This window comes from Xenopus tropicalis, chromosome 9, assembly GCF_000004195.4.
Source record: "Xenopus tropicalis strain Nigerian chromosome 9, UCB_Xtro_10.0, whole genome shotgun sequence".
NCBI classification, from domain to species: domain Eukaryota; kingdom Metazoa; phylum Chordata; class Amphibia; order Anura; family Pipidae; genus Xenopus; species Xenopus tropicalis.
The window spans coordinates 8,830,252-8,844,565 of record NC_030685.2 but is presented as its reverse complement, the minus strand read 5'-3'; the positions used below and the strand labels follow the sequence as shown (position 1 = coordinate 8,844,565).

Below are 14,314 nucleotides of genomic sequence, written 5' to 3'. Positions count from 1 at the left end.
TTGCATGTTGTTAAATAGATGCATTAAAGGGATTTCTTGGGGTATTTTGTATCAAACTCTATGTGATTGTTGTAAACATTATACAACTGGATTACCACTAGGGGGCAATGTTATATATATATGTGTATAAGTATATTTGAATATATTAAATGATTGTTTGTTAGCTTGAGAAAGGACAAGGAGGTCCGACACGTGCTGTGTCTGTGCCCTATGTGAAATACAGGTGGTTTTATGAATATGAAATGGGAGTGCTGCAATTTCAATACATTGACAGAGTTCTATCTGATGAGAGAGGCTCAGATATGCACAGTAGACTGTTACACCTAGAAGTTAAATGGATCTTTGTTCGGGGCACATGTCATGGTTTAAACTCTGTTTTTATTATAAGTTGCTATGTTTAATGTTTCACAAACAGATCTGTAAACATGATACTTCTGAATCACAACATTGTATAAAATGACTGGAGACGGGGCTGGTGTAATTTTTTGAAACTAGAGGGTTGATTCACTAAGGTGCGATAACGCTTATCGCATGCTTTTTTGCATTAAAATTGTGCAATTCGCTATAGTATTATCGCATGCGTTAAGTCGCATATCGCACGTGTTAATTAGCGCGCAACCGCATGTGTTAATTTTAACGCATTGCGTTATTTAGCGAATGAAAATAATACTAATGCATGATTCACAAAAGCGCCTAAAACGTTAAATGTGTTAATTAGCCCGCGAATGTGTGCGTATTTTAGCGCCTAATGGGGGAGGCATTGTGCAGAGCACATTTTTCATTTTTTAGTGGAAAAAGGCAAGATGGAGTTTGCTATGGGCTTTTTGTTGGATTTGGAGGAGGAACATCAAGTCCCTGAACCTTCAAGAGTGATGCGTCCTTGGATTTTCAGGGGACGGGCCACATTAGAGGGCTTAAAGGAGAAGGAAAGGCTAAGTCACTTGGGGGTGCCAAAATGTTAGGCACCCCCAAGTAACTTAGGTCGCTTACCTTTTACCCCGGGCTGGTGCCCCTGTACGGAGAAAACAATAGCAGTATTGGGGAGCTCAACCCTCTGTTAACTTACCCAAACGGGTATCAGGTGCAAATACTGGAAGAACCTCACCTTGCATGGGGGTCAATATCCAACAGCAAAAAAATCCAGTAGCCCACTGAAGATGCAAGCCGTGAAAAAGCTGTGAAAAAGCCGTGAAAAGCCGTGAAAAAGCAATCTAAGTCACTTGGGGGTGCCTAACATTTTGGCACCCCCAAGTGACTTAGCCTTTCCTTCTCCTTTAAGCGAGGATGAAGTGGTCAGGCGCTACAGGCTCAATAGGGCAGCGATATCCAGCCTGTATGAGCTGCTTGAGCCTTCCCTGCTGCCACTGACTCGCAGAAACTGTGAGGGATGGTAAAACTGCTGTGCTCCCTGCACTTTTTGGCCACTGGCAGCTTCCAGAGGGTGGGGGGGTTTATGGAGGGGTGTCACAGCCCACTTTTTCATGGTGCCTTGGCCAGGTCCTGGACACCATCCGCTCTGTGTCTGGGAATTTTATCTCATTCCCCCAAAATGGGAATGAATGGAATGCCGTGAAAAGGCATTTTTATGGGGTAAGTGGCATCCCCAATGTGTTGGGTGCAATGTATTGCACCCATGTGGCATTAAACCCCCCAAGACAGGGAGCACATTTTTAGGAACAGGAAGGGGTTACCTCTCCCTTAACATGCAAGTGGTGTTTGATGGCCGTATGAACATCCTGAGCGTCGTGTCTGGGTTCCCCGGCTCCTCTCATGATGCTTACACCCTAAGACAGTCTGCACTTTACCAATCCTTCGAGACAGGACAAATGCCTCACGGGTGGCTGTTAGGTAAGTATTTGTGTCACTTATCTAGCACAACTTGCCCACATTTGCTTTGTGTGTCCCACTGTAAAACTAGTCCCTGCCTGCCATAAGCTTGTAATGCAATGTGTAAAGTGCCCTCTTTTGCCACCGGGAGAGTCAAAGCAGCAGCTTGTAGTGTCACCTATCAGTCTCACACTGTCACATCTGTTGCAAAAGGGCCATTTTGACACAGGGAGACTGGAAACAGCTTATTTGCAGCATCTTATTCCATCTTATTTTATTTCAGGAGATGCTGGCTACCCCTGCTCTCGGTGGCTCCTAACACCCATTCACAGGCCGCATACACAGGCTGAGTGTGCTTTGAACGAAGCACATGTGAGAGCGTGGTCTGTGATTGAGCGGACATTTGGGGTCCTTAAAAGCTGCTTCCGCTGCCTGGATAAATCAGGAGGCAGCCTCATGTACAGCCCCTCTAAAGTTGCCCAAATTGTGGCTGCGTGTGCTGTACTGCACAATCTGGGGAAACCGGCACGGCTTACCAGGCAATGTGGCTGAGGAACTGGAGGACCCCATCCATCCACAAGATCCTGTCCGAGGTGCGGATGCCAAAGGGAATGAAGTCCGGGGACAAATCGTTACCAATTACTTTTCCTGTAAGTACCTACAATCTTTAATCCCATAAACAACAAATACCAAAAAACTTTTTAAAAAAAAAAAGGTTTTATTTACAGGGAACCCACTTCCAAAAGAAACGGTTTGAGCAGTTGATTTCCCCACCAGCAACACACATAGAAAAAACAGAAAGAAATATTTACAAACAACATAGGATAGGCTTAAGAAAAGAAAGGTTCCACAGATCCCTAATGTGGCATATTTATTTTCTTTTCCAAAGCTGCCTAGTAGGAGCTGCAGGAGTGGTAGCTGTGCTCTCACCACTATCTTGACTGGTAGAGCATGTTGGCTCAATTGCGTTTTGTGTCTTTTCTTGAAAGGCAATTTGTTGCTCTAGGAGCGAATTTGGCCTAGCCAACAATGCAAGTTTTTGCCATTTTAGTTCTAACCGCTCCTCTTGCAGGCTTAACATTGCAGCCTCATGTACAGCTTGGTGTGCCTGACTGGCCTGTTGGAGGCTTAACATGGCCGACTCATGTGCAGCTTGGCGTGCCTGACTGGCATTGTAGGTGTTAGTGTGTGACATGCAGTGTGTCCAAATTTTCATCAAATTTTTATGATGCTTCATGAGGGATTTGTGGAACCTATCTTTCTCAGGTTCCTGGGGGGCCACATTAGCTCTTCTGGCCTGGGTTGGGACAACACTGCAAGAAGCGCTACAGACAGAACCCAACGCTGTTAATGTGGTCTGTGATGTCCCTCCAGTCCTTGGTTTTCACTGCCATTAGTGTCTTCCCAACATATTTGCAGATGATTTTATGGAAGACCAGCACGAGCCTTTCCACCAACGCCTCATTCTCAAACTCCGAGAATTTTAAATTACGGAGCCTGCTCTCCTGCTGTTGACTCTTCTGGCTCCTTTTTGGTGATGAGGGGGGGAGGCTCCTCACTCTCCTCTCCACTGGCTTCCTCTGGCCTATAATCCCTGTCACTGCCCTCCACATCCGACACATCTGGGCTTCCGATGAAGCCAGGCCTCTCTGTGTCAGTGTCACTGCCGGAGCTGGGTGACACTTGCAAGGTGTTCCCTCTTTTTTGCCACCTTTTTTCCTCTGCTGGCTCCCACACTGCTCTCCATCGCTTTCTCTCTTGCTCTTGAAATTACGCAACACCACGTTCCACGCTCCCCCAACGCAATTGTGAAAAATGGCGCTAGTTATGTGCTACCGCGTGCGTAAATTACCGTGACTTAAATAACGCAAACAGCATCATTTCTAAATTAATGCAAATATACTTTTAGTGAATTATGCGTTAAAACGCGAAAAATAGGACGCAATAAAAATTTTAACACATGGTATAAATAGTGCACATTTTAAAGCACCTTAGTCAATCAGCCCTATAGTGTCTTCTACTACATATGGGGAAAGTCTATAAATCCATCACATTGCTGCAGTGAAAGAGTTGGTGCAGTTGCACTGAGACCTATGAATGTGATTATCTGACATGTTCCCCTCTGTGTGTTGCATTTGCCCATATTCCAGGGAAGGACAGAGTCCTGGTGGTGGTGGATGACCTGGAAGACAGTGGCCCTGAGGAGAAGCAAAGGATTCTGGGGAGCCAAGGAAGCATTGGGAAATGGGCCAGTGACCTCATTCTCATCAGCACCAATGAGAAGATTCACACTGACTCCACAACTCAATGTTTAAACTGCGCAATAAGTTTAATAGAATCACACAGATTTAATTTGTTGCTACTTATTCCTCCCAGTGTTATAAAATCAGGACATTTAAGGCCACACCCCCACTCTATTGAATCCATAACCAGTTTGCAAAATGGCCTCCCCATTCATCCACCACACCTCACTCACTTTTCACCTACATATATGTCCTGGGAAATGAGGGAGATAATGGCTGTTAAATATAATGTATCTGTATGTGTTGCCCAGGAGACTGGAAGTGCTGATTGACCAAATTATATCCACACAGTATCCAGTATTATGACATGCAGGTTCAGGTACTTTCTCCTTACTTCCTCTAGGAGACCCTCTCACTACTCCCTGGTACTCACTCCAAGAGACCCTTTCTCTTAGGACTCTCCCCTGTACTCATGCCAAGAGACCCTCTCTTAGGGCTCCCCCCGGTACTCACGCCAAGAGACACTCCCATAGGGCTCCCCCCAGTACTCACGCCAAGAGACACTCCCATAGGGCTCCCCCCAGTACTCACGCCAAGAGACACTCCCATAGGGCTCCCCCGTTACTCACGCCAGAAGACCCTCTCGCTTAGGCAATCTCCTTTTTATGGTCCCTAGCTACCACCTGAGCTGGCCACTTAATGTACCTGAACTACGGCCTGTAATGCCGGGAGGTAATAACCTCAATAAAATCAGAGGGGCATGAGACTGCCCGTACTAGATACCCTGTCTATCCTTTCACTCCCAGAGTGACTATAAATATCTAACTGATTTCTATAGCTGAATACTGTAGCTAACCTCTGACAGAGGTGGGGTCCCAGGACCAAAGACTCCCCTTTAATATTGAAGCACACCACCACCTAGTGGTTACTGCTGAAACTACAGGGTAATGCCCTGTTTACCAGAAAAGAGCACATTAGGAGTTAGGTGTCCAAATCCCACATGGCCACCCTCTGGTGCCTGTCTAAAGGGGAACCCAGCCTAAGGGGCCCAAATCTTGGGATCCCTACAGTAACATATTATGAAGGGTAACCATACTGAACACACGTACTGAGCAGATGTTACTATAATTTAACCATTTATTTAATCTCAGATGTTACTTTGTATATTTTAAATTGATACAGTACTTCCCTTACCTGAATTAGGTAGAGGCAGGGCATTAGTAACAACCAGATGGTAGTACTTACAGGTGAACCTGTCCCCAGTGTTAGAGGGTTTCCCACAGTGGTGCTCCTCTAGGGATCTGTTCCTGAGCCTGACTGCTTGAGGCCCTTCTCCGGTTGGTGACACCCAGGGTACTAACCTTTCCTACTCTTCTCAGGGAGCCTGTAGCTCCTCCGCTTACTACCCTAAATAGTAAACTATTACCAGATCTAACCTCACACTGACTACTCCTACATGGCTTCCTATCATAGAGTCTGCAGCACCATCCACCTCCTCCAGCAAGTGGGGTCCAAACAGACACCCCTGGTCAATAACAGAACTGCCAGGGGACTCTCATTTTGTAAGTGGGCTAACAGTAATTTGTCTCTTTACCCGCAATAGAAAGCAGTTTTTATATTGTCTCCTTTTTATGCTCTGCACTGCTGGTTCTGACTTTTGAAACAATGTACCAGATATAAATTGGGGTCCCCATTGGTTCAGCTTTTCTATTTAAGCCCTGCTTTTCTTTTCATACAAATTCTGACATTTAGCAAACAAACCTCTGAGGTATTGCCAGCAGTGAGAAATCAGATGTGCAGATATCAGTATCACTCAGACATAAGTAACTATCAAACCTGTTTTCCCCTTCTACAGGGCATGTAACTGATCTGAAATAAAGTAATAAAACTAAGGAGAGTTTGCATGTGATAATATTTTATTTGAAAATCAGAAATACAAGCAGCTGTGAAATTATATTTATTATATAAATGACAAGCCATATTCAGCATGAGAAACAAATAATAATATATAGATTTATAGTTACCACTGTGACTGAAACGGTTGCGTGACCTGTTATACTTACAAGAATTACAAGAAGTTATACAAGAACTCCAGTATAACCATGCCACTGTATTTGGCGCCAGTTAGTCAATAACACCCAATTAGCACCTGCAACATAAATAGGTATCAAAAGAAAAGGGTAGGAGCCTTACATCATCCTTGTTTATCTGTGAATCTTACAGATTAATAGAGCCCACAGTTTGGTTGGGGGAAACAATACCATTTTGTGCAAAAAATGCTCCTAACGGCACTATGTCCCCAGCAACAGGAGGGGCTCCCAGTGTGGGCGGCCATGTTGTGTCACTAACATGTAAATCAACTGAACTATATAGATCTGGCTCCTTGTTCTCTGTTCCTGCAATTGGAGTTGGGAGCATTAAGCACAGTTTCCCAGCACTGAACAAGTCTGTCCCTTTATCCCCATGTCTGATTCCTGTGCCATATAATGAGGGGAAAATGACATCATTATCTCTATATGTAAGGTACCAGCAAGGGGCCTGACACAGTGCTGGGAATCAGCATTCTCATTGGTCACTTCTCTTGCATCTCTAATTATGTTTTGGATCAGTAGAATTCTCATTGGTGAATTATTTTCCATGTAATTAAAGGCCACCTATTAGTTAATCAGCTGGAAGTCACATAATAAGCAAACTGGGGCACTAAGTACCATTTGTATGTTAGTGACACAACATGGCCGCCCACACTGGGAGCCCCTCCTGTTGCTGGGGACACAGTGCCCATTAGGAGCATTTTTTGCACAAAATGGTATTTTTTCCCCCAACCAGAGTGTGGGCTCTATTAACCTGCACTTCCAGTGGGGTAAACAATGTTCCACTGATGGGTACACATTAAAGAATAGCCACAGGCCTCTACCCTCCTGGCTTGTTCAATCCAAGCTGGGGCAGGCAGAATGCAGCAACCCCTGGGGGGCAAGTGCTCAGTACATGCGCATTAATGAAAATGGCTCCTAATATACATTAAAATGTAATTTAAAGTACAGTTAAAAAGTTTATCATTTCTTTAACATATATTTCAGTGGGCATGTACAGTATAGGAAGCCTATTTTATAGAAAAATATAATGCTCTGTTCTTCTGCATTGAAGCTAACAGATTGGCAAATGCTTGATTAAAGGAACAGTTCAGTGTAAAAATGAGTGTTGTACTGCAAGCTGGATTATGGAGGCAAAGAGCTGTGCCTACGGCAATCGTCACTTTTACCCACATTGTTATCTAGAATATGTACTCTTACAACAGCCTTTGTGGTATTTGTCATTGTAGCTAAAACCCTTACATTGTCATTTGAAACTTCAAAGGTCTGTGTCTCATTGCCAGAATTACAATGGCTCAAGAAATGGTTGGAATCACTTTCATCTTTCATCTCTTTGTAAACATTTTTGATGGGTTTACCAGTGTCAGTATAGATCTTCAGCAGAAAATCTACCCTATGTGAAATCATACTGTAAGGGTTAGAAAAGAAGATTGCTATGATGTATTTTCCAGATAATTTATAAGTGAGGACTCCCTCGGTGCCAGAGGCTGGTGTTGGTGGTATAAAAGTCACGCGGTGCGTCACGTGGCCATAGGCTGTTGATGCTGGTTCCACAATCTTGCAGTGGTCCACGGTGACATTGTCTGTTGCCGGTGTTTCCAGAAACTTGCAGTGCTCCACGGTGCCAGGTAAGATGCTGGGGCTGGGCGGGTAATGCACAAAGCCACTGTCACAATAGCTGCTGCAATATTAATTAAAGTAGTGTCACTTTTACAGTAATTTATAACTACATCACAGTTAATCACACATTAATTATTTGTTTACTATAGTGAACCTCTATTAAATTCAGGGTTTTGTTGCTCTGTGCTAGGGTATATATTGAAAAGAGCTGGAATCAGTCTGGAGCCAAAAAACTAGGGCTCAGAAAAAATAAATCTACTGAGCTGCAAACAGCCATCAATAATTGAAAAGTTAGTGAAAAATCAAAAATGAAAATATCATTTATTATGACAAAAAGAACAGCCTTATGGGGCACTTACTCACTATGAGGCTTTTTGTCCTAATAAATTACATTTTGAGTTTTATTTGATTTATTTATTTATGATATAACCCATAGACTGGGGTTTTCTTGCAAACAGTTCCATCCATTACTTTATTACTACAAAGTCTTTATTACTACTGTTGAAATTTTTTTCTCAAGCACAGCGTATATTTTATTCTCTCAAAAAATAAACCAAACCAATCAGAAATTAAAGAGAATACTGAGAACAAGTGATAGTAAGGCTCTGTAACTTGTCTAACGTCATAGTCCAACCTCAAAGCTTTCTGTAGATGTAGCATTATCTCAGGGTCGGAATGGCCAGCAGGGCACCAGGAAAAAACCTAATGGGCCCTGTAGTCCCTGTCAATCCAGGCCCACTGCCTCAAGGCAACTGTGCTGCAATGCCCCATCACAGCCACAAGGAGGCAGTGTGCTATGCAGTGGGGGCTTGACAGTTTGAGCCAGTGCACGAGTATGTAATAAAACTTCTAAATGAAAAAGTTATATTTGCTTCAAAAGTTCAAACCACCTTCAAGCACATCTTAAAGGGACACTAAGCCCAACCATAAAGATTTCTACTGACCCAAAACTTCATTAATGATGCAAGAGAATTGACCAATGAGAATGCTGATTCCCAGCACTGTGTCAGGCCCCTTGCTGGTACCTTACATATAGAGATAATGATGTCATTTTCCCGTCATTATATGGCACAGGAATCAGACATGGGGATAAAGGGACAGACTTGTTCAGTGCTGGGAAACTGTGCTTAATGCTCCCAACTCCAATTGCAGGAACAGAGAACAGGGAGCCAGATTTATACAGATCAGCTGGGATTCTCATTGGAGGATTCTTTTGCATTTCAATGCTGCCAATGCGGGCCCTAGAGAGCTGGGAAAGTTTTATTGTGCAATATTGCTTTAAGAATACAGCCCTGATGTTGCTGGACTACAGCTCCCAGCATGCCTCACTCTTCATTATATGTTACATTATTCTGGGATTTGTAGTCCAGCAACAGCTGAGTAACGTTTGGTTGAGCCGCGCTGTGCAGCAGGGTTTAGTGTCCCCTTTAAAAGTGTGCTATGTGCAATTAAAACTTGCAGTGCAATAATTTCTCCTTAAGAATCATTAAGTTCTCAGAAAACAAAAACTCATACAGGCCTCTGTCTGTCTGTCTGTCAGTTTAAAGACATTAGATGTTGAGAATAAACAAGAAAAATTTGCTCTCATGTAGGTCTACACATTTTAAGTCAGTTAATAAAATCATACATAAGAACTGGCCTTGGTTACAGATCGGTGATGCCACCGCAAAGTAAGTCTGGATAAGTATTGGATAATGAGGATGTGAAGTATAAATGCTTTTTGTGTTTGATAACAATGCCTTTTTTCACACAGGTGTAAAAGACAGGGAAATGCATTGGGCCTGATTCACTAAAGTGCAACTTAACGTGCGCAAAAAATGTTACCGCTTCTTAATTTTGGCGACTTTTTGCACGATTCACTAATAGTACACTTGCGCTATTTTATGCGCGGTATTTCATGCGATATCCTTGTCGCGATAAATAGCATGTGCGGTATTTTCCGCATGCACGCTATTTATCGCATTACGCACGCGACAATCGGCAGCATAAAAATGGCAACATTTTGCCCTGGGAGAGCACAGAGTGCTAAAGAGGTGCTGTATACAAGTTAATTTGCAAAAAAAGCCCCAAAAAAACAATAAAAATATAAGTAAGAAAAAAAAAGAAGTGCTAGAGATAATAAAATGGGGGGGGGGGCATTTAAGAATATTTAGCCAAATACTTAGGGGTCCATTTGCTAAAGTGGCTTAAATTAAGTTAGAGATTTTAGACACAGAATAAACGGCAAATATGTTATGGGCAGTTTATTAAACAGGGACAAATATAATATTGCAATTATTCTGGCAACAAAACATTGGATTGGCAGTTATCCCACTCGCCAGAAAATATGCTACGTACTAATTAGCGCAAGTTTTACTATTCAGCAAAATGGGCTAAAGGCAAAATTGTTGGCAGAATATTTGCAAACATTTAATCCATATAGCATATTGATGTGTTACTGATAAATGTAAGGGTGTAGGGGAAACTACATGAAAGGATAGAATACCATATCAAGGAAGGAAAAATAATGGCACATTACTCAGTTCAAAACTATAAAACTAAAAACTTTTACTTAAAATAAAAAAGGGGGGGGACTTAGGGCTTGCTGCCCTTGAGTTCCTGAAAGTCCCTCCTCAGTTCGGCCATGTTGTGTATTGACTGTTGGCAGTTCAGCCATGTTTTGTTCTAAGTAAAGTTTGTTCCACTGCCAGCGGCTGTGAACTTCTTTTATAATACTGTGTCCAGAATACAACACTGGCAACGAGGATGGGATTAATGCATGAAAAAAAAATCTACAAGAGTCAGTGAGTAAACAGAAACCTTGAGACCTTATTGCTCCATAATGGTGTCCCTGGGCCACATAGAAGAGTTTGATATTGCCAGGCCATCCTCCTGGGATTCCTATGCAGAGAGATTGCATTTCTTTCTAGAAGCAAATAATGTGACAAACCCTATGCAGAGACGTGCAGTGCTGCTGAGTGTCATAGGCTCAAAGATTTATGAGGTTGTGCACTCTCTGGTGTCCCCCACTAAACCCAGTGACTGCTCATTTGAGGAAATTATTAAGCAACTTAAAAATCATTTTGCACCCACCATATCTGAGACTGTTAAGAGGTTCCACTTTAACAGACGCAGCCAGCAGCCAGATGAGAGTATTGCTGCTTACATAGCAGAGCTGCGCAGATTGGCAGAAAGTTGTAATTTTGGCAGCAGCTTGGAACCCTTGCTAAGGGACCGTCTTGTGTGTGGGGTTAGGGATGCAGCACTGCAAAGAAGGCTGCTAGCAAAGCACAACCTAACCTTTGCTTTGGCCCAGGAGGAAGCACTTGCTTATGAGGCTGCATCTGTGCATTCCAAGGAAATACAGGCCTCACCCACTTCAGTTATTGCACCAGAGCTGCATCAAGTGTATAACAAGCCTGATGTTAAACTGCAGCCTGCATTAGCACAAGTATCAGATCCAGCTAAAGTAATGTGCCATAGTTGTGGGGGAGGTCACCTGCGTGGCAACTGTCGTTTCCAAAATGCTGTGTGTCACAAATGCAAGCGTCGGGGCCACATACAGAGAGTCTGCCGCCAAGCTGATAATCTACAGAGACCCAAGCAAGCCAGGGCAAATCTATCTGGGAATGCAACCCATATAGTGAAAATCCAAAATGACACCACGGAGAAAGAGGCAGATACAGGTATCTATGTCACTGAAATAAATAGTGTTGAAAATCAGCCAATGTGCAAAAAGAAATACACTGATGTAATACTACAAGGATCTAAGTGTAGAATGGAGGTAGATACAGGCTGTGACTATTCCTTAATTTCAGAGGAAACCTTCCATGCACTATGGCCCACTAATTGCCCACCTATTTTACCATGTGACGTTAGACTTGTGGATTACAATAAAAAGCCTGTGGATGTTGTGGGTGCATGTTTTGTTAAAGTCCTCTATGAAAAAGACAGAGGAAAACTACGCCTCATCATTACTAAAGGACAAAGAGCAAGTTTATTAGGAGTAGAGTGGTTTGAACCCCTGGGCATTCAGTTAACTGGAGTAAATTATGCAACAGCAGACTCTTTGCAAGCAGTCATCAAAGACTTTAGCAGTGTTTTTGAAGAAGGCCTGGGTAAATTTAAGGGCTCACCAATATCATTCCTACTGGATCCCAAAGTTGTCCCAAAACGCATGAAGCCACGGCCTGTACCATTTGCTCTCTGTTCAAAAATAGATGATGAAATAGATCGCTTAGTGCAACAAGGAGCACTAATTCCAGTAACCCACCCAACTTGGGCCACCCCAATAGTGCCTGTACTGAAGCCAAATGGAGAAGTGAGGATATGTGCTGACTATAAATGCACAATCAACAAGGCATTACAAGAACATCCATATCAAATTCCTGCTGTCAATCAAATTCTCAGCACCTTGGCTAAGGGGAAGTTATTTGCCAAACTTGATTTAGCGCAAGCATACCAGCAGTTGCCGGTGGATGATGCAGCTGCTGATGCACAAACAATTATCACACACAAAGGATGCCTTAAAAAGGATAATTGATGGTGACTGGAATTATAGACTGGCAAAATTTCTGTTGCAGCAGCATATAACTCCTTCTACTAGCACTGGCTGCAGCCCTGCAGAACTTTTGATGAACCGACGTCTTAAAACCTGTTTGGACAGACTGCATCCTGACCTGGCTTCGGATTTACAAAATAAACAAGAAGATCAATTCCATAAGAATGCACAGACCTCCACAGTGAGGATGTTTGAAGCAGGTAATAGTGTGTATGCCAGAAATTATGCAATGGGACCAAAATGGATACCAGCAGTCATTGTTGAAGCCACGGGCCCTGTCTCATACAAGGTTAAGATTGCGGATGGCCGTGTTATTCGAAGACATGTTGATCAGCTGCGGAGCAGACTAGGGGACAATTCTTGTCCTAACACTGAGGGTGACCATGGCCAGTCTGGATTGCAAAGTGACTTAACTCCTCTAGCTTTTCCAGAGGAAGAGATTCCTGCAGCTGAACAAACAGCAGATGTACCTGAGAGGGTACCCGAAAACACTGAGGCCAATCTACAGGTAGAGGTTATCAGTGTTCCACTGGAGCGGCTCGAAGGGCCATTCAAAAGCCCCGCTACCTAGAGGATTATGTTATCTAGGAGGGGAGGGGTGTTGTGTATTGACTGTTAATGTGTGATCACTAGATGGTGCTGTTACATGCACAAAACTGATATGTGTCATCCTGTTCTGCTAATAACTGTTTCCCCTAGCATTGCCTGTCTATCCTTTCCTTCCTCCCAACTTGTTGGCAGTTCAGCCATGTTTTGTTCTAAGTAAAGTTTGTTCCACTACCAGCTGCTGTGAACCTCTTTTATAATACTGTGTCCAGAATACAACAGGCCACTTCCCCCCGGAGCTGGGCCAGCTCAGCCCTCACATTGTCCAGGTCCCCCTGCATGGACCGATGTTGTGGGCCTTCCTCGGCAGGAGAACCTGGTGGCTGGCATCCGGGGGGCTGGGGGGGAACCCAAGGGCCGGGGAAAGTGGGCTCAAACTTGGGGAGGAGTAAAGGGGGGGTGTCTGGGGCCTCCATGGCCTCCATGGCCTCCTCGGCGGCCTCCTCCGCTTCGTCTGAGTCTGGGGCCTGGCTGGGTCCTGGGGCCTCTGGGGCCTGGCTGGGTCCTAGGGCCTCTGGGGCCAATTGTTGGGCCTCGGGGGCCGGTGGATGGGCCTCGGGGGCCGCAGGTCAGGCCGCTGGGGCCGGTAGAGCCTGCTGGGCCAGTAGAGGCTGGAGGGCCTGGGGTTGGGCCTGGGAAGGAGGCCCCAGCTGAAGTTCTGTGAAATAGTATTGCAAGATGTTACTTTGTGTATCATACCTCCCAACCATCCCGCTTTGAGCGGGACAGTCCCGATATTTATGGCACTTCCCGCTGTCCCGGAATCACTGTTAGATGTCCCGCTTCTCAGCATTAATTGATTGCTGTTCCTGCTCTGCTCTGGGGAATAAAGCCCCGCCCCCTTAACTCTTCAATCTCCCCTGCTACCCCAAGCTCACAGCCTTACCTTGATGTTTAATTGTCCTGGGAGGAGCATTTGTGACAAGGCAAGGGTTAACTATTGGCTTTGGCTGCATTCCTCTCCTGCTCACCGGGTCAGGGGCTGAGGGGGCTCTGTCTTTTATCAGGCAGAAGAGGCTGCTGTGTTTATTTGTGCACCGGGCAGTTTCACCTTCCCATCCCTAACATGTATCTCTCACTCCTGGGAATCTCTGGCAGAGCACAGCATGCAGGGGAAGACAGAGGTATCGCTCGTTCATAAAATATAGCAGACATTTAAAAGGGGCCCTTATAAGTCTGGGAACCTTAGGCCTTGTTAACATGGCTAGAAATCATACCGCCCAACTGGCCTGCTTTCCGCAGGACAGTCCCGGTTTTGGTAGCGCATCCCGCTGTCCCGGATAGTTCCGTGAATGTCCCGCATTTCCGTAATGGAACTATCCCTGACAGCGGGATGCGCTGGCTGTAGTCAGGCGTTCCTCTTCTTCAGTAGGCTCCTTGTTTGGCGG

General features: G+C 44.4%; 1 protein-coding gene across 1 annotated transcript in view; it reads right to left on the bottom strand.

Annotated features, from left to right (window-relative positions):
* Positions 1 to 6,871: 6,871 nt before the first annotated feature.
* The window catches only part of LOC101733691, a 17,983-nt gene continuing 10,540 nt past the window's right edge, over positions 6,872 to 14,314 (bottom strand). The window contains exon 3 of the mRNA XM_004918171.4: positions 6,872 to 7,841. Within this exon, the coding sequence (XP_004918228.1) occupies positions 7,286 to 7,841 (556 nt within the window). The 3' untranslated portion in view covers positions 6,872 to 7,285. The remainder of the gene's footprint in view (positions 7,842 to 14,314) is intronic.